Source organism: Argopecten irradians, chromosome 12 (genome assembly GCF_041381155.1).
Source record: "Argopecten irradians isolate NY chromosome 12, Ai_NY, whole genome shotgun sequence".
NCBI lineage: Eukaryota > Metazoa > Mollusca > Bivalvia > Pectinida > Pectinidae > Argopecten > Argopecten irradians.
The window spans coordinates 25,112,536-25,131,800 of record NC_091145.1 but is presented as its reverse complement, the minus strand read 5'-3'; the positions used below and the strand labels follow the sequence as shown (position 1 = coordinate 25,131,800).

The following is a 19,265-nucleotide window of genomic DNA, read 5'->3' as shown; positions in this document are numbered from 1 at the left end:
ACACGAATAGCTTTGTGTCAGGTCTATATTTCGATAAAAATACACCTTTACTTACATTCCTATTACATTATTTATCATGTGATGTAATCTATTTTTACATCTCTTTTTTAAAACTAAATTTATCGCAATTATACTTTGTAAGCAGGTCTGCACTATGGGGATTTTAAAATAAGATATAAATTTGTCTTTTTATCGGAAGATCCCCAATTAAATGTTAGAATGAACAATAACAGGAAACTTTGATAACTATTTATGAATATTTGATTTTACATAACACACTAAGACTATTACTATACTAGTAATTATTTTCTATGATGCATTAAAATAAGAATGGATGTCCAGTTACAGTAAAGACATAGATGAAATGACCATGTATTCTCATTTCCTAAATCATTAATGTATTTCTTAAGACTACGATTTTATTGCTCAACGTATTTCAACTGTGACGTCACGAGCTGTGGAGTTTTGTGGTGACCATATCACGTGGACTTTACGCGATATTATCTCTGCGCATGTGATGACAAATGTAAATATTGTTATTCACTCAGGGATTTATGGTATGTAAAATATCACGTCAGGCCGAATATAATTCAATATAAAACTGGTTATTTTGTGACCCGAAGGATTAGTAAACTTAACACAGGTGAGTTAATCAGCACTAACATCATATATAATACCAATCCAACTATATGAATGACTATATTTCATCTGTTGTTTGTATTTTTAATGATATAGAATCTATTCGATTATTTATTGATGACCTTAACGTAAATATACATTTTTTATTGATATTGTTTAGAATATATATTCTGTTTGAATGGTATAGGGTACACTAAACAATATCAAATGTACTATATAGGAATATATTTTAATAATAGGTAAACTTAACTGAAAGTACACTACACTACTTGTAAACAAACAATTTAGTCCATCATGTAATGTCATACACGTCATTTTATTACCTAAATGTAAATTTCAATTACGGAAAATAAAACCTCACCGCTATACATTAATCCATTCGTTTTATATGGAAACGTACGGCTTACCTGTTATCCACTCCACCTTATCACAAGGCCCGTCCCATAAGAGTGTGGCGAAATCAATTCTCTGTCACGTGACTATTTTATCTAAAAGTTGCCATGCTTTATCCCGGGTGACATTAATTGATATCGAGAACAAAGTCACAGGTATGTGAATTATTGTTTTTTTACTTGATACGTGTGGTATGGAGCATTGTATTTTTTATTACGAATGTTGACTTTTTTCATATAGGTCAGTTAGATATGTATGTCTCGCGCCTTAAGTTCAGCTGTATTTACTTATGATAACAATACAATATAAAATAAGGTGTCCTTGGTGTTAAACTGGACGAGGAATTTAATCATAAAGGTGTGGCGATTCTTTAGACAGGGTATCAGGCATATGGTTTTCTTTGGCTATTTTGACGACATATTTAAATATTACGTATAAGGTATAACACATAGGCACATACGAGACACATGGTGACCCACTTTCTACTTTGGCGATCTAACTGGGCGTAGTAGAGTAAATTATCTAAAGGTTAATATTTTAATCATTTCAGTTTGATATAGGACCCTAATCTAAGTTATAATTCAATATATATACATAGGATGTTAGGAGTGCTCAGTTCATATGAGATTTTACTCAACGAGTCTAAGAAGCCTTTATGTTTGTTTTTGTGAGCCGTGGCGAGCAAGAATTAAAACTTCGTGACGAGTTTTATATAAATTCCATATGATATGAACACAACTTTATGATAATATTTACCACATAACTACAACTTACTACATTTCGAAGAATATCCGTCAAAATACATTGGGAAAGTGAAGTGGAAGCCGCCATTTTGTCCCGCTATCCACGAAATCATGACATAAAATCATTTATCGTGACGTTATTTTATTGTTTCTGTCATGACGTCACAATTAATTTCCAGGCAATGAAAATCGCTCCAGGTCATATTACATATTACACTAGTGACATATGCAAAAATATTACAATGGTGAAATCACTGGATATCAGGCCGAATTAATGTTGTTGTTTCTTTTTAATTAAGAATTTTGACCGCTTGACCCCGTATTTCAATTTATTCATCTGCTAACAAACTTTATTTTATATTTCCCTGATAACTTCCAGAACGAGAAAATAGTCGTATAATGTCGTTTGATTGATTTCCGTATGGAAATCCCATATCATTGTCGTTAGAACACACGAATAGCAAACAAAAGAGTTAATCAGATTTTATTTAGTCAATACAAACCGGTTTAACATGTTTTTTGGTTTTAAGAACTTCGCTAGGTGATAGTTGATATGGTTTTACAGATTTAATTGATTGACTCATGTAAACTGCATCTGTCTTTATAATGCTTTTCAGATAATGAATTCGTTCATAATCATGAATATGTATATTGTATACTGTGATTTGAGAACATGCTTTGAAACACTAGATATATGCAATGTCATCATTTGAAAACCTAACCACATTATTCATATTTCTCAATAATTGTCAATACTTCGCTAAAAAGTACCTTGATTATATGTTACACATTCACCGCTAAAGACACATTTAGACTCTTCCAACTCAAAGATTAGACCAGTCCATTATGATTATGCAAGGGTGAATGAGTTGGTTCTTGATTTGAAATCCGATCCTTCAGCGAATTCTATCTTTTTCAAAAGATAGCTACAGTTAGGTTTTATCGTGTCACATTGATCCTATTAATCTCAGATAATAGGGTTCCAAATGACGGTAAAACAGAACACAAACTTAACTATAGCGTCTCGGCCTATCAACAGTATTAGTTATACAGTACGCAGATAATTTCACCATGGTCCAATTCAACTTTACATCATTATCACCAATGATATTGCAATGTTTTTTTTTCTCATTGTTCGATAATCTTGTGATTTTATCGAAAACTTTAAATAATGTGAAAATTGGACCATTTAACTCGCGCCGGGATCATGATTTTAAGACTAAAAACATCTCCAATTGTGAATAAAGCAATTAAATATGATATCAACATTCCTGATGGCATACCTGCATGTGTCTGAACCAGAATTAAAAACCAAAATAATTATTATGATATATGTACATACACGTAATGTACTGTGCTATACGGTTTAATTAGCGCAGCTTACAATAATCCAACGTTTTTATACATTTGTTTTTCAAAATTATATTATTACCATGACAATAACATTTTATCTCCATAATTTGTCAGAATGTTCAAGCCTGGTCTATTTATCTGCCTAGTTTTCATTGGATTGTCAGAGCAGTCTTCGGACAAATCACGTAAGTTTTTATGGGTCTCTCTGTGGAAATCAACCAATTTTATATCCATGTCGTAACATCGTGGTCTTTATCAAGTTTTGAGACGTGTTCCCAGTACATGTAAATAGCAGATCAAATGATTTATAAGAATATACTGTTGGTATATATTGTATCCAATGCTCGATACTGATCGGAACCCCTAGAGTATCGAGGATGACTGTATCTTGACATACCTGTGTTTATAACATTCATTACATTACATTATCTAATTGTTTAAAGGCCCACTAATTTTCCAAAACAAAAAATTAAAAGTTTCTTAAAACAATAATAGCATAAGAATATATTCATGTAGATATCGATGGCCTAATATAAGGTTAAAACAGTAAACAAATGATTCCCTGCGTTGTCTACGTTAACAGTGAAGATCAATTTCTCTGTTTTGATGTCTAGCGCAGTGATAGTCAACTAACGCGTGGTTATTAGGATGAGCAAAAAAAAAAAAAAAAAAAAAAATCAAAACAAAACCCAAAACAAACTCAAATTATCAAACTCTTTTTACATTCCTATTTTATAAATGAAAAACCGTTTTGGTAAGATAGTGCGCCTTTAAATCCTATTTAAATGAATTGACGTTAATGTATTGCGTTATCATATGATTGAATCTCTATTAGGTATTTCTGTAAAGAAATTCGCTTTAGATTTATATATTTGTCGAATGTTTATGTCATGAGTTGTTTGGGATTTTGAAATAATAATTAACCGTATAGCCGGGTTTTTTTTCGAGGGAACGATGTTTTCCCGATTTCACAGGACATTGCTAAAATATTAAAAAAACGATTACCATACATGTATATACTATGGAAGTCAAATAACAAATTAAAAGAAAATCAAATTAAATTAAAACTGCTAAAATTAAGTTTCTGATTTAAATGTAAAGTTATGAAAATTCTTATCCGCGTAATTAAGTGGTTAGAAGTCATTTATTGATAAGCATTGAAATGATTTGTTTTACAGTATATATTGGCCGTGATTGTGAAAACTATGAAATACACCATGTAAATGACGACCAGACGTACACAATTATTTGGGATGGGGACCCTATCCCCAGTTACTGTACGATTGGTTTTATTGGACGAGATAGCGGCTACATGAACGAGTACAAGGTCTGCGTTACCAATTTGTTCTGTGTAGATGTATAACTGTTATTACGAACCCTCACATTGGTGTGGTGACTCATTGTCCTTATCATTTGTTCTGTGTAGATGTATAACTGTTATTACGAACCCTCACATTGGTGTGGTGACTCATTGTCCTTATCATTTGTTCTGTGTAGATGTATAACTGTTATTACGAACCCTCACATTGGTGTGGTGACTCATTGTCCTTATCATTTGTTCTGTGTAGATGTATAACTGTTATTACGAACCCTCACATTGGTGTGGTGACTCATTGTCCTGATCATTTGTTCTGTGTAGATGTATAACTGTTATTACGAACCCTCACATTGGTGTGGTGACTTTCTGTCATTATCAATTGTTTTGTGTAGATGTATAACTGTTATTACGAACCCTGTTGTACTACACCTATCATTTGTTCTGTGTAGATGTATAACTGTTATTACGAACCCTCACATTGGTGTGTGACTCATTGTCTGATCATTTTCTGTGTAGTATGTATAACTGTTATTACGAACCCTCACATTGGTGTGGTGACTCATTGTCCTGATCATTTGTTCTGTGTAGATGTATAACTGTTATTACGAACCCTCACATTGGTGTGGTGACTCATTATCCTGATCATTTGTTCTGTGTAGATGTATAACTGTTATTACGAACCCTCACATTGGTGTGGTGACTCATTGTCCTTATCATTTGTTCTGTGTAGATGTATAACTGTTATTACGAACCCTCACATTGGTGTGGTGGGGACTCATTGTACTTGTTATTTGTTCTGTGTAGATGTATAACTGTTATTACGAACCCTCACATTGGTGTGGTGACTCATTGTCTGTATCATTTGTTCTGTGTAGATGTATAACTGTTATTACGAACCCTCACATTGGTGTGGTGACTCATTGTCCTGATCATTTGTTCTGTGTAGATGTATAACTGTTATTACGAACCCTCACATTGGTGTGGTGACTCATTGTCCTGATCATTTGTTCTGTGTAGATGTATAACTGTTATTACGAACCCTCACATTGGTGTGGTGACTCATTGTCCTTATCATTTGTTCTGTGTAGATGTATAACTGTTATTACGAACCCTCACATTGGTGTGGTGACTCATTGTCCTTATCATTTGTTCTGTGTAGATGTATAACTGTTATTACGAACCCTCACATTGGTGTGGTGACTCATTGTCCTGATCATTTGTTCTGTGTAGATGTATAACTGTTATTACGAACCCTCACATTGGTGTGGTGACTCATTGTCCTGATCATTTGTTCTGTGTAGATGTATAACTGTTATTACGAACCCTCACATTGGTGTGGTGACTCATTGTCCTGATCATTTGTTCTGTGTAGATGTATAACTGTTATTACGAACCCTCACATTGGTGTGGGGTGACTCATTGTCCTGTATCATTTGTTCTGTGTAGATGTATAACTGTTATTACGAACCCTCACATTGGTGTGGTGACTCATTGTCTGATCATTGTCATGTGTAGATGTATAACTGTTATTACGAACCCTCACATTGGTGTGGGTGACTCATTGTCCTGATCATTTGTTCTGTGTAGATGTATAACTGTTATTACGAACCCTCACATTGGTGTGGTGACTCATTGTACTTATCATTTGTTCTGTGTAGATGTATAACTGTTATTACGAACCCTCACATTGGTGTGGTGACTCATTGTCCTGATCATTTGTTCTGTGTAGATGTATAAACTGTTATTACGAACCCTCACATTGGTGTGGTGACTCATTGTCTTGATCATTTGTTCTGTGTAGATGTATAACTGTTATTACGAACCCTCACATTGGTGTGGTGACTCATTGTCCTGATCATTTGTTCTGTGTAGATGTATAACTGTTATTACGAACCCTCACATTGGTGTGGTGACTCACTGTCTGATCATTTGTTCTGTGTAGATGTATAAACTGTTATTACGAACCCTCACATTGGTGTGGTGACTCATTGTCATTATCAATTGTTCTGTGTAGATGTATAACTGTTATTACGAACCCTCACATTGGTGTGGTGACTCATTGTCCTTATCATTTGTTCTGTGTAGATGTATAACTGTTATTACGAACCCTCACATTGGTGTGGTGACTCATTGTACTTATGATTTATTCTGTGTAGATGTATAACTGTTATTACGAACCCTTACATTGGTGTGGTGACTCATTGTACTTATGATTTATTCTGTGTAGATGTATAACTGTTATTACGAACCCTTACATTGGTGTGGGGACTCGTTGTCCTTATGATTTATTCTGTGTAGATTTATAGCTGTAATTATGAACCCTCACATTGGTGTGGTGACTCATTGTACTTATCAATTGTTCTGTGTAGATGTATAACTGTTATTACGAACCCTCACATTGGTGTGGTGACTCATTGTACTTATCATTTGTTCTGTGTAGATGTATAACTGTTATTACGAACCCTCACATTGGTGTGGTGACTCATTGTACTTATCATTTGTTCTGTGTAGATGTATAACTGTTATTACGAACCCTCACATTGGTGTGGTGACTCATTGTACTTATCAATTGTTCTGTGTAGATGTATAACTGTTATTACGAACCCTCACATTGGTGTGGTGACTCATTGTACTTATCAATTGTTCTGTGTAGATGTATAACTGTTATTACGAACCCTCACATTGGTGTGGTGACACATTGTACTTATCATTTGTTCTGTGTAGATGTATAGCTGTTATTACGAACCCTCCCGTTGGTGTGGTGACTCAGACGACTACGTGGATGTGAAGTTTGATTCTACTTCCACTTACGAACACGACGAGGGCGAAATTCGACTTAAGATTACCGCTGTAATGACGTATAATTGTGAGTTATGAGTCCAACCTCGCTAATTCGAATTCGATGGGTCAATAATTCTCTTCGCTTGACTACGATCACAATAAATATATTTTCGGAGCAAAGCCTATCGGAGAGTATAAAAACTATGTCAATACGATCCCTATCTAGTTGGACAATTATGAAAAAATGGTCGGATAATCCTGCGAATAATGGGGAATTCGAGTTATGTTTTTCGAGATAGCGAGATTCGACTGTTCATCTAATGACGAAATGGTATGAAAAAATAATAAACTTTGTCATTTTGGGGTATTAGTTTGCTGGATCCATTGAAGTAGTATCATACCAATGATTTTGAATTTTCTATTTATATTCATATAGAGTTATCTGTCCTTGCGGATAGGTAATGATTATGACGTCATATGTTTGCTAACGTAACGCCTTAGTTTCAGAGGAAACTACATATATTTCGCTCACAATAAATGACATCACAATGGATATCTTTCCGCAAAGGTAGTAACTCTTTAATATACAACGAAGGATTAGGCTTTCCAATGTCGTTTTATCCTATATTGCTTGACTTAATATATCATCTCCCAATATATAAATGGTAACTTTCATAACACAGTTTTTCATATATTACACTTATGATTATTTGCTAATGGAATCCTTTTCGATTCCTTCAGACAACCTTACTATTGGTATTGCTGTCGGTGGATCCATTATTGGTTTGGTTTTCATAGTTCTTGTCATAGTTCTCGTATCCAGAGCGAAAGCAAGACAACGAACACCTGTAATTCTTACTTCAGGTAAGTATCATTAACCCAAAATATAGCACAATATGTTTATTATTAGTATTAGATATATGTATATATTTTATACTAGTTAAGACAAAGAAAAACAAAATTAAGAATGAGTTCAGAAATCGAATTACATTTTTTAAAATCAAGTTAAGAAGTAGTTCAGAAATTGATTTGCAATTTTCACTTTGAATATAGCATTTACCTTGATTCGTAACAATGTCTTACCTAGTTTAAATGCCATGCGATACCATGTTACTGAAGACTGTATTGGTGTCAACGACTGGTGTTTTTATTGAGATAGTAGGCAGACAGATTTTGTTTAGCTACATGTATCATTATATTCTCAGAACTGACACATTGCTAGCGAAATAGATGTATTTTGTCTAAAACTGAAAACATCGAATATATTTTATGATTTAAACAGTGTTTACGAATGTGAAATTAAAGTTCTTTAAAATGATGTTGAATTACGGACAAAAGACCAGATGCATTGAAATAGCACCATGAAAACGTTCTTAATACAGGTATCCTTTACCTCTTAAAAATCTCATTAGGTATAGTTACAAAAGTTCATGAGCTACTGGCTAATCCTCGGCTTCACCATCCTCGATACTCAAGGGGACCCGATCACTTACGATATCCACATCCCTGGAATATCTCATAGTAAAACTGGAGGCAACAGAACACAACAAGAAATTTAGCCCTTTGATGTGCGTCAAAAGAGCCATATAACGGTACACTGTGATTGATTTGTTCAGATTTGTTCCCCTGAGCTGCCTTCAGTTTTACTATGAGTCCAGGGTGTAGAGACTGTAAGTGATCGGAACCCCTGGAGTATCGAGGCGGCGGCTTTGCTTGCTCAACTAACGCAATGCATTACGGCTGATTCGAGCCCTGTAAGTGCACTTTCTATCTCGGTACATATTGTTGACAGATGAAGTTAATGTATACAGGTAAGTAATACGTATTGTGTACACATCAATAAACGTACAATACAATGCTTTTGTTTGATGTCCTATTTGAAGGTTACAGTGGCCCAGCTACAGTATCACAAGGCCTGTCGAATCCTGTCATGTATTCTGTACCTACCGCCAGTTACCAACAGGACAACAACTGGAACAAACCGCCACCCTCATACGAAAGTGTCGTGAACACGGCAAGTCCGGCGTATCCACCGCCTTCCGCCCCCTCGTCAATGAACTAGAGGAGGACTTCTATCACGTCTTTGTTTATAACAGATTGCTATCCCTTGTGGAAGGTATCAATTGTGACGTCATTACTTTGTGAGAGAAACTCACGTCGTTTTTTATGACGTTACAATCAATACCTGTCTGCAAGGGCAGATAACTGTTAAAAATGTCAGGACGGAATAGAGGAAACAGAAACAGTGTGACAGTGTTGTGTTTAGTCTTTAAACATTGCCAGACTAAATGGACATATTACGCATATTGTACATTTCAACAACGCTATTTCGTACGTTATGACGAAGCCTTGGAAAAGGTCTGTGATTTTTTTGTGATTTTATTATGTTATACGAATACAATGTTTGTTAATATATAAATACATTAAATGCATATGCTTATTTTGATGACGCAATGCTTGCATCAAAGAATTCCATATATTACACCATGATTATGTTTTTATGATCATATGTGAAATAATTGTCTACATTTGTAATTAATGTAATTCTCATGTGTATAGTCTCAATGAGCATTAATAATTTTTAAGGAAATAAAATGTTGAACATTATCCATTCAAATTACAAACAATCTGCCAGGAACATCTCGATTATCTGCCTTTTGTTTGAAATATAGCAGTATATGTCCCGGATTTTTCGAAACAAACCTAAGTCAAATACCGACTAAAGTCATTTTCACATAAGTTAGATAAGGTGAAAAATTTAAGTCTGCACTTTTGTATTGAGAATTAGGACTCAGATCGATTTGATAAACGTAGATCAACAGTATTGATTCTGTCTGCTAGGGAATCCATATAAAATCGAGAATGACAATCTGAGTTGTACATCTGTATCTATCATAAATTAGCTTTGTAGGGTAGTCAAGTGAGTTGGGTCTATATTTTGATACCATTTTCTGTTGGTAACAATTAAATTTCACAGATGATGCTTTTTAAGATTGAGAATATCACTGATACCGTTTCTAAATACTAGGAATATTATCACGATGCAAAAATAAGTTCAATATAAGAAGGAAATATATTTTTTAACTGTGTATCTATTGAAATGTAAAACATCGGTTTACAAACATATAGGAGTACTGAACACTCTGTGTCATAAAATACAACTTAAGAATTAACTTTTTTGTGTCATTGAAATACAACACAAAAACCATAATGTGTTAATAAAGAGACTAACCAACTAAACGCTTTCACATAGACCGTGTTAAAGTTTTTCATCAGCCAATCGGATGCGTCATTACAAACAGAGACAATATTTTTACGTGAGGAGATAATAAGATGATTTTTTAGCCAATGAAAATGTTCGTTAAGCTTATTTTGTATGATTATATCATATTGTTACAAATGTTAAATCTTTTTTAATAATAAAAATAGTATTTATCTATAAAAATAGTATTTATCTATAAAAATAGTAGTTTTTCCCATGATCTATAACGCGTCCTCAGTAAACGGCGAGTATTCAATCATTGGTTTACCTATTTTTCTAAAGTCATGTGAATCCTTGAAAAGAACATATCCCACTTTCTTATAAACATCAGCACAAATTTGGTCAATGTATTCGAGATGTAATAGATTGGTTTTTGTCCTCCACCTGTATGCTATTAATCTAGAGTTACCTCTCTTTGCACACCAAACACACCTATCTTTTTTACCCGGAGTTCCTGACGTCAGACTCCTTATAGACAACATTATACTGGTAGTAAAATTGATATTCAAGAAATGAAAAATTCGACCGGAAGTCTCCACTGGTCGCTTGGCTAACGTCTCGTACATAAGAAGTCGAATTCTGTCCGGATATTTCTGCTTTAATTCAGATGACACCTTGATGTCGTTTATCATGCGACGACATGTATCCTTAGCCAAGTCCATAACATCTGCCCATTTTTGTCCATACGCTACTATCTGTGACGAAAGCTTCCCTCGTGGATCACGAATTAGGTATATGACTTTTAGGTCAGGTAGTCTTTGCATTAACAGATCAACAGATTGCATTGACATTCGGATAGTTTTGACAATTCTCAGGTCACTTCTGGCACAGGGTTTCTCCAACAAATAAAGACATCGCTTGACGGCGAGAGGAGAGGTGGAGTTCTCATTGATACACTTGACATACTTTTGTGATGATGTAGAGAACGAGCCCATGAACCTACTGGTCAGATCTTTAATGTTCAACAGGCGGAAATCACACGTCAACCAGCGATACATAATCTCAGCGTGGAACCAGATCTTTTGGTTTTTCCGAATGCTTCTGATGTGTGGAAGAGAGCAAAAGTTATTTTCAAAACATGCATGTACGACAAGTGCTTGCCAGCGTCCATTAATTAATTTATTTTTTATTACTAAATAAGCCAGGAGAGACAGACATATGAAGTACTATCCATTTAGGAAATAGAAAATTATTTTTCATGAATCAACAGGTACTTAGGTAATGCATTTCAGTTTTAACACGAGACGAAATGATTATGAAAATGGACCAATCAAAACAGGTGTTATATTATTATTAATCGATAATGGTGTTTTATAAGAGGTGGCAGAAGTGAATAAAAAATATAAAATAAAACGTCTAATTAAAACGATGAAATTTTGATTAAAAGCTGTAATTGATCACATTTAAATCTTGAGTATTGTTTCATATCTTTATAATAAGATAATCTATCAAAAAGACGTGAATGGAGTAATACGTATGAATTTCCTATACCTTATGGTACCGTTGAGGAAATGTGTCATCCGAGCCTTATCGATATCCTCGTCTATATAACGCAGTGGTTCGAATACATAGAAACTGCCTGGATGGTGCTGTAGTATATCACCCGTCAATGTCGACCCGCTCCTCATATAGGTGAAGATCAGTACGGGAATGCTTTCGTTACGTAGAGTTATATCATATCTTTCTGTAAAGATGAACAGTGTCATTAAGGAATTACATAATCTATTTCTCCCAGAGTATATTGCGGTCCCCTGATGGAGGGAATGCAATGAGCCACAGGAGAAGATGTTACAGAATAATATCGCTTTTGAACCAAATTGTCACACGATTATTGTTAAATCAACTGTAAGTAAGAGTCAGCTATACAATTGTGGAGGAAGTGTATAGGAATTCCCTAAACTTAATTAAATTCTCCAGAATAAGAAAATATTACAGACAAAGCAAACATTCCAAGAAAAATATCTTAAGCTTCTTATTTGATTAAATGCTTTCCTAAGGAGAATTTTAAGTTAAGGAATTCCTTCAAGTTAAGGAATGTTGGTGAAATATTGATCCCAGAACTTGGATACCCGTATTATTGTTACCTTTGTAATATTTTAAAACATGGGGCGTAATTGTTATCTGTTGGTAAAACATCAGGACGTGATGCGTCATTGAAATAAACGTGAAACCTACTTTGTATAACGGTTATGTAAGCACGTTTTAATTTGATATGTTATGTAACATTCAAGTGAATCACTATATGCATATATTTCAAAGCAATGTACTAAAGAAATAACAAAGGACTTGAATACATCACCTGAGGAAGTAGTTAGCTTGATCTTAAGAGGGCCGACTCGGAGAAATCCATCAGAACGAACAACGATTAACAGCAGAAACACAAAAAACACCGTTGCAGTCACAATCATCATAAAACAGGTCCGAAACATTACAAAATCCATCGCGGAAATGACAGAAAGGCCTCACATACATACGAGAATTCAGTGAAACTTTGAAACCGTGCTCTTTAGATTCTCATCAATATTAAAAACAAATATAGTTTCCAAATGAAATCTAATAATGTCGATTATCAACCGTAGTTGATATTTCTCCACATGGTAAACTATGCCTGACTTATCGTATTGCTGGTTTAGGTTTATATGAGGGGTATTGGTTCGTTGGCCGCCGTGTATATAAACCTAGTCAGATATAGGTGATTGGATGTCCTGATAAACATGGAATATCGCGTCCTTTATCAAATGCTATTGTTTCGGAAATTAAAGGGTATGGCTGTCTGGTATGTATATTCCATACATTTCAATATTTATATACAATGAACTATTCTTGTAATAAGAATATGAATCACTGGGTTTTTTTTATTTTATTTATTTATTCATTTACTTATTATACTTTTTTTTAATTCATTTTATTTTTATTTTTATTTTATTTTTATTTTTGAATTTCCATTTTATAATTTATTCTCGAAAAGTTGAATATTAATGATAATCAAAAGTAATACAGACATGTCATTCCAAAGTGTATGCAATGCTATGATATAATATTATACTTACAATAATAAATTACCGCGCGGTATTTAGGACGACGGCGGGAAACATAATCAAATTGTTGAAAAGGTGGTGAACGTGTATCATTAACGGTAGGTTAATAACTTTTGCGACTCTAAAGAATTATTGATCTCGTTTTACATTCCCATTTTAAAAATTAGAAGCCGTTCCGGAAAGGTAGTGGACCTTAAAAAAAGATCTAACGTTGATATGATCCGATGATTACACTATAAATTATACTGTAGAAATGTTTCCAAAAAATTTCATGTGTGATATTTCAATCATTAGTACGATGTGTACATTGTCACTGTTATCATATGACCAAGCAGCGTAAGTACATAAAAGTGTCGTTACATGAATATAAAGGGTTTTCATGAGAGGAAAACAGACAAAACAATATTCAACTTTGTAGAAGCGATGTTATTTAATGTTTTGTTATTTTCATTATTTAGTTAATGGTATATACAATTTGTATTTATGTCATATCAATAAACTCATCTGATGATTTCATGAAAATAAGTCATATAGAACAACTTGAAAAAAAAAAGAATTTCACAAACTTCCTTTCGTGAAAGGTGTTGGAATAATAAGTGGCTTCCTGATGTTTCTAATTTGTTCTGGAGGAAAAGGGGAAACGTATCCAACTTTTCTATACAAAAACGAACACTGTCTGTCTATAAGGGCCAAAAGACCTAGGTCAATTGATGATCTCCACAAGTAGGCCCTCGCACTCGAATTGGTCCTTTTTGTGCACCAAGTACAATCTTCGCTTCCGCCTGATAGGGTAAAATGGCGCACTAAATTTATAGTTGAATTTGAATATTCCATATCTAAAAACGTGTACGTCCTCTTTGTCGTCTGGATTGGTTTTGTTGCCAAGGTTTCGTACAGTAATACTCTGACCCTACTCGGGTAAATTGCCTTTAGATAATCTGTCACTTTTGTATCGGCCAAAATTCCGTCACAAGTCCGGCTAGTAAAACCAACATATGAAAGTATGGCTGACATTCTGGCACCTACCTCTGATATTATTTTGCCTCGCGGGTCCCGAAGCAGATGAATGACCTTCAGCTCAGGTAACCATTTCAATAATAACGTTACTGATTCCATCTTCATTCTGATGGTTTTTACAATCCTGACTGTGGAATTATGACATTGATTTCTGAGTATCGCAATGCAGATGTTGATGCTTAACAGTGGCGACTTTAAGCACTTAGCATATTTAGACAAATTGTTGGAAAACATTCCTATAAATTGACTTTTCAAGTCCTTGATATTTATGTTGTCGAAATCGCATGTAAACCAACGGTAAATCATTTCTGTGTGTATTCTCTTCAAATCAGCTAGGTCAAAATTCCTGTGGAATTGAATAGAATATTATCAAAGAATGACAATGGAAACAATACCCACCCTTTGTTTGCAACAACTCTATAATTTCACACTCATGAAGATAGTTAATTTACTTTAAAACAATGAGGTAAAACAAAAGTCGTATTACTTAGCAGAAACACAGTAAAAAGTAAAATGAACTGATTGATTTTAAAGGTAGGTTTCGCCCAATGAAATATAAAGACTACGAAATTGAAATTTATCCTATACATAGATATAATCTTCAGATCATTTTCAATGCATACAGCTAACAATATGGGTGGTCAGTTGCCTAGCTTGACCAGGAAAATACTCCTCTAAAAATAGAGCGAAGTCAAGCTTTACATAGAACATGACGTATTTTTTTCCAAAACGAGGCCGCAGCAACAAACGGAAGCGTGCAACAAAATGTCAGATAGAAGTGACAGTCTTGCCACGGCATGTTTAGTTAAAAAACAACAACAACAAATCGAAGTGCGAGGGACTGTTTATACATATCATATAATCTAAAACACTTCATGTTACTTACATACGCTCGCTAACTTTGTACACCAAATATACATGTAGTAAGTCTGCGGCTGTTTGTGCGCTGGCATATGTGTTGAAATTTAACTCACCACGTGCAATGCCGTTACACGAGTCCCAACAGATTCCGGCAAGTTCCGCTTGAGATGTGGCTTCTGTTTCTTCTATTGCTACATGCCATCTCTGAATTTAAATCCCTATAGATATCCTAGGGTGCTACCGAATCCATTATAATTTCCTCCACTTTGTTGCCGATTCAGATATATTTTTTTTCATCTCGCACACTTTCGTTCAGCCATTTTGTTTACTTTTAGTGCGTGACAATGCGCATGCGCCAAACTTCGACAACGCAATCCATCGCAGCTTCATTTGCATATTATTTTGTCTGACGGACACCGTAATAAATCAAGGATTTCCTTCAATTTTGTATTCAAGACACATTTGTTCAATCTCAAACACATAAAGAAATTAAATTGAGATATTTTAATATGTTTTTACATCTTTTCTTCTGCTTCAGATTTCTTGTAGTGATGGATCGATGACTATTCGGTTAATTCGTTAGAGTCGCTGTATATTTTAAAATAATATTCAGTTTTCAGCTTGACATTCACACTATACTCTTTTAAAACTAATAAACAAAAATATAAAAAATAAGATTAAAAAAACAAAACAAAAACCAACCTAATACTGTTTAACTACAAATAGTCATATCAAATCACACACAGTAATTAAAATTTTGGATTATAGAAGGTATCTCAATAATATCATCCTCGATACTCCAGGAGTTACTAACACTGTGGTTTTATTCATCCCTGAAATATGTCATAACAAAATTGAAGGCAGTGCAGGGGGCAAAAACTGACAGATCATAAGCTTACAGAGATTTTCTTTTTAAAATTAAAGAGACAACGAAGTACAACTTCAAACCCACAAGTCAACCACAGTATAACATCATCTAATTCTTTCGTAGTAAGTAAAAGTCCTGTGTCACCTGTTGTCGCTCGCATAGCTTTCAGTTGTTTTGCCATGACATGTTCCAGGGTTGGATATAACGACAGTGATAGTAACCCCTGGTATATCGAGCCTATAAAACTCATAAAATTAATTTATCTGAAGAAAAGACACGCCAACATACCTTGTTGTGCCATTAAAGAAAGATACATTTTTGCCTTTATGAATATCTTCGTCTATATACCGGAGCGGCTCAAATCCGTAGAAACTCCCTGGGTGATGTTGGAGAATGTCACCTAGTAGTGTCGACCCACTGCGCATGTACGTCAATATGAGTACCTTCCGGTGTCGCGGTTCCTTCTGGAAGATGTCACTAGGTGAAATATGCCTGTCTGAAAACGAATTTACTTATTACTCGTTAGATACTTGTCATATACTTATATTTTAATTTATAAATTTTAAATGCCTTGACGATGCTTTAATAAACGAATTTCATGTTTTGATAAGAACTTTCTAACGACGACAAGGATAGAACCACATGGTATGGAAAACTTTATGTTCTCTTCCATGCAAATGTACATTGTAGGTCACATTGGATTAAACATATTTGAATGATAACGAAATATATTAGAAAACCTTGAACTGGTGTTTCATTACATCCCAGAAGAGTTAAATATAGTAATGGTGTCATGGTGCAAGACGTCAGATATCTCGAACTTTTGTGTTGTTTAGAATATTTCGGGTTTCTTTCTGAATGTCTTTTTGGATGTCGAGTCGAGAGGACGCCAAGTACGTTTCTAATCCTGTCATTACGTATGGTCTATAAAAGTCGCCAGCTTTATATGTAGTAGTTGGAAAAATAAAATACTGCTTTGGTTGATACCATTGATACCTTCGTCGTTAACCCACGTTTACCAGCCTACAGTGTACGATCTGATAACTTAAGTGTTCTGGAGTTTAGACAATGGGTATTCGAGGGTCAGTAAAATGTGACACATTACAGCCTCAATATCACACTTTCATTTATGCACTACTTCTACCTTTCGTCAAAGAGTAATTTCCTTTTAATGATTATTTGCCATCGACTTAAAATAACGTCGCCATTTATAACGTCATATTTGATTGGTTGATACGGCGAAGGAATCATTTCTAAGAGAAAATAATCCACCAATAAACGTTGAACTACTAGTAAAACGATTAAAATATAAAGATAAACTTATATGTTTATGAAAAAATATAGATTTTTTTTCTTCTAAATTTAAATATATTTTCATGTTTAGAGATATAAGACGGAATTTTCGCGGTAAATGTAGAAAACACAAAGACGGTAGTGTTATAGACTATGTATCAGAATATATTCAAGTTAATTCTTAATTGGCTATTTATAAGACAATTATTTCAAAATTAGTAAATTAGTTTATTGGATACATGTATATCAAACCTATAAACACATTGAGACTTGTCATTTGTATGTACATGTATTTATGAAATCATACGTGTATGAAAGTCTCAAATATCACACAAATGCTAGCCATTGTAATGCTTACCCATACCGTATCCTACGGTATCAAAACTTTTCCATTCATGAAAAAGTTTACTGCTGTTTTCAAAAAATGTGGAGAGACTCCAGATTCCACACACGGTAAATAATACCACTGATAAGAAGCATTTCTGCAATGTGATTAATTCCATTTTAACGACTCACAAAATTAGCATTTAAGAGTGTACATTAAAGGCGCTGGCTCGCCCTATAGTCGAGGATGACGTCACTTTGTTCCGGGTCATAGTTATGTTAGGCTGGCTGGTGGAGCGGACAGACACAGTCTTTTGTCTATAGGTGGCATATGTGACGTTAACTTATTATAAAGTTTAGCATTTTGTCACAGTACGCGCACACACACCTTACTGTCGGAGTAATAAACATGTCTAATGCGAATGGGTTGTTCCAGCTGATTGAGTATGTAGTGAAGTGTGTTGTTTGTGGCATGTTTTATTGTAGAGATAAGCACAGGGTCCTGACACGTTCCCGCTTCATAGAGTAAAATATAGACCAACAATCATGGCACAACTCTTACTTACTTAAAACTATATTTCCATTGGAACATTGTTGTGTTTCGACACAATTTCCTTTTATTTCAAACGAAAACAGGTATAAGATCCTACAATAAAAAGAAATATATTATTTGGGCAAAATCGGTAAATCAGACAAAGTGGGTGTATATATATTTTATACATAGGTTGTACCAGGGCTACCAGCGGAAAACAAACACAAATTCAGTTTTTAATTAATTATTTAGACATGTAGATAAAAGATAATGATTCAGACATTGATCTACCCCTGTGCATTGTTAAATTGTACTTCTAATAATATTCAGCTGACTGTGTGATATTACCGACGATGCATGCTTTCAGTAGATTTTTCAATCTGGTATCATCCTTGCGGCATATGTAATGGAATTAATTCACGTACCACGTGATACTCGATAATGTTTGTACGGGACTTGTATCTCCAGTGGTGATGGAACGTAACTGCAATCTTCCCGCTGAAATGACTTTAGCGCGGGATATCATATTTTGACGTCATTCCATCACCAATAGAAAGAATAGTACCGCACAAACATTATCAGGAACCACGTGATACGTGGATAAGTCCAAAATTACTACAAACATTAAAACATTAATGGAAATACATGTCTTTCGCATCCCTGTAACTAATTTAGAACCACAATGTGAACGTTGACACCACAGTAACAATTATACTCAAGATGTAGATTAGTAAGTGACTTTTCGGCAAAATTCTAATTTAAGATTATCTCCCTTAGTTTAAACCTAGAAAAAGACAAGTCACTGAGACACAATTTAACAAATCAAATTGAAGAGATGTGTTA

At 34.4% G+C, this 19,265-nt stretch overlaps 2 protein-coding genes and 1 long non-coding RNA gene across 5 annotated transcripts; 2 read left to right on the top strand and 1 right to left on the bottom strand.

Moving 5' to 3' along the window:
• The first annotated feature begins 480 nt into the window (after positions 1-480).
• Positions 481-4,463, top strand: LOC138336457 (uncharacterized). The gene is made up of 3 exons (XR_011210430.1): positions 481-643; positions 3,243-3,313; positions 4,307-4,463. It is a non-coding gene; the product is annotated as an uncharacterized lncRNA (long non-coding RNA).
• Positions 4,464-7,150: 2,687 nt separating this feature from the next.
• LOC138336456 (uncharacterized) lies at positions 7,151-10,479 on the top strand. The gene is made up of 3 exons (XM_069285963.1): positions 7,151-7,312; positions 7,969-8,091; positions 9,111-10,479. The coding sequence occupies exons 1-3, from the start codon at positions 7,171-7,173 to the stop codon at positions 9,287-9,289; spliced, it is 444 nt and encodes a 147-aa protein (XP_069142064.1). The 5' UTR covers positions 7,151-7,170; the 3' UTR covers positions 9,290-10,479.
• Positions 10,480-10,621: 142 nt separating this feature from the next.
• Positions 10,622-18,120, bottom strand: LOC138336455 (carbohydrate sulfotransferase 5-like). Of its 3 annotated transcripts, XR_011210429.1 has the most exons (5): positions 17,925-18,120; positions 16,562-16,769; positions 12,789-14,890; positions 11,981-12,173; positions 10,622-11,530 (listed from the first exon to the last, which is right to left on the bottom strand). XR_011210429.1 is itself a non-coding variant. In XM_069285962.1 (3 exons), the coding sequence occupies exons 1-3, from the start codon at positions 12,928-12,930 to the stop codon at positions 10,711-10,713; spliced, it is 1,155 nt and encodes a 384-aa protein (XP_069142063.1). In that variant the 5' UTR covers positions 12,931-14,027; the 3' UTR covers positions 10,622-10,710. The 3 variants fall into 3 exon arrangements, 1 of the variants encoding a protein (XP_069142063.1); XR_011210428.1 differs by having other exon boundaries at positions 11,981-14,890; XM_069285962.1 differs by lacking the exons at positions 16,562-16,769; positions 17,925-18,120 and having other exon boundaries at positions 12,789-14,027.
• Positions 18,121-19,265: the final 1,145 nt, after the last annotated feature.

Bases quoted from the DNA above. Each gene is read 5' to 3' on its own strand.
- LOC138336455 (XM_069285962.1), bottom strand. From the start codon at position 12,930: ATGGATTTTGTAATGTTTCGGACCTGTTTTATGATGATTGTGACTGCA. The intron at 12,174-12,788 runs GTGATGTATTCA...TCATCTTTACAG, and splicing joins CAAGCTAACTACTTCCTCAG to AAAGATATGATATAACTCTA. The intron at 11,531-11,980 runs GTATAGGAAATT...TCCACACATCAG, and splicing joins TTCCTCAACGGTACCATAAG to AAGCATTCGGAAAAACCAAA.
- LOC138336456 (XM_069285963.1), top strand. From the start codon at position 7,171: ATGTATAGCTGTTATTACGAACCCTCCCGTTGGTGTGGTGACTCAGAC. The intron at 7,313-7,968 runs GTGAGTTATGAG...CGATTCCTTCAG, and splicing joins CGCTGTAATGACGTATAATT to ACAACCTTACTATTGGTATT. The intron at 8,092-9,110 runs GTAAGTATCATT...TCCTATTTGAAG, and splicing joins ACCTGTAATTCTTACTTCAG to GTTACAGTGGCCCAGCTACA.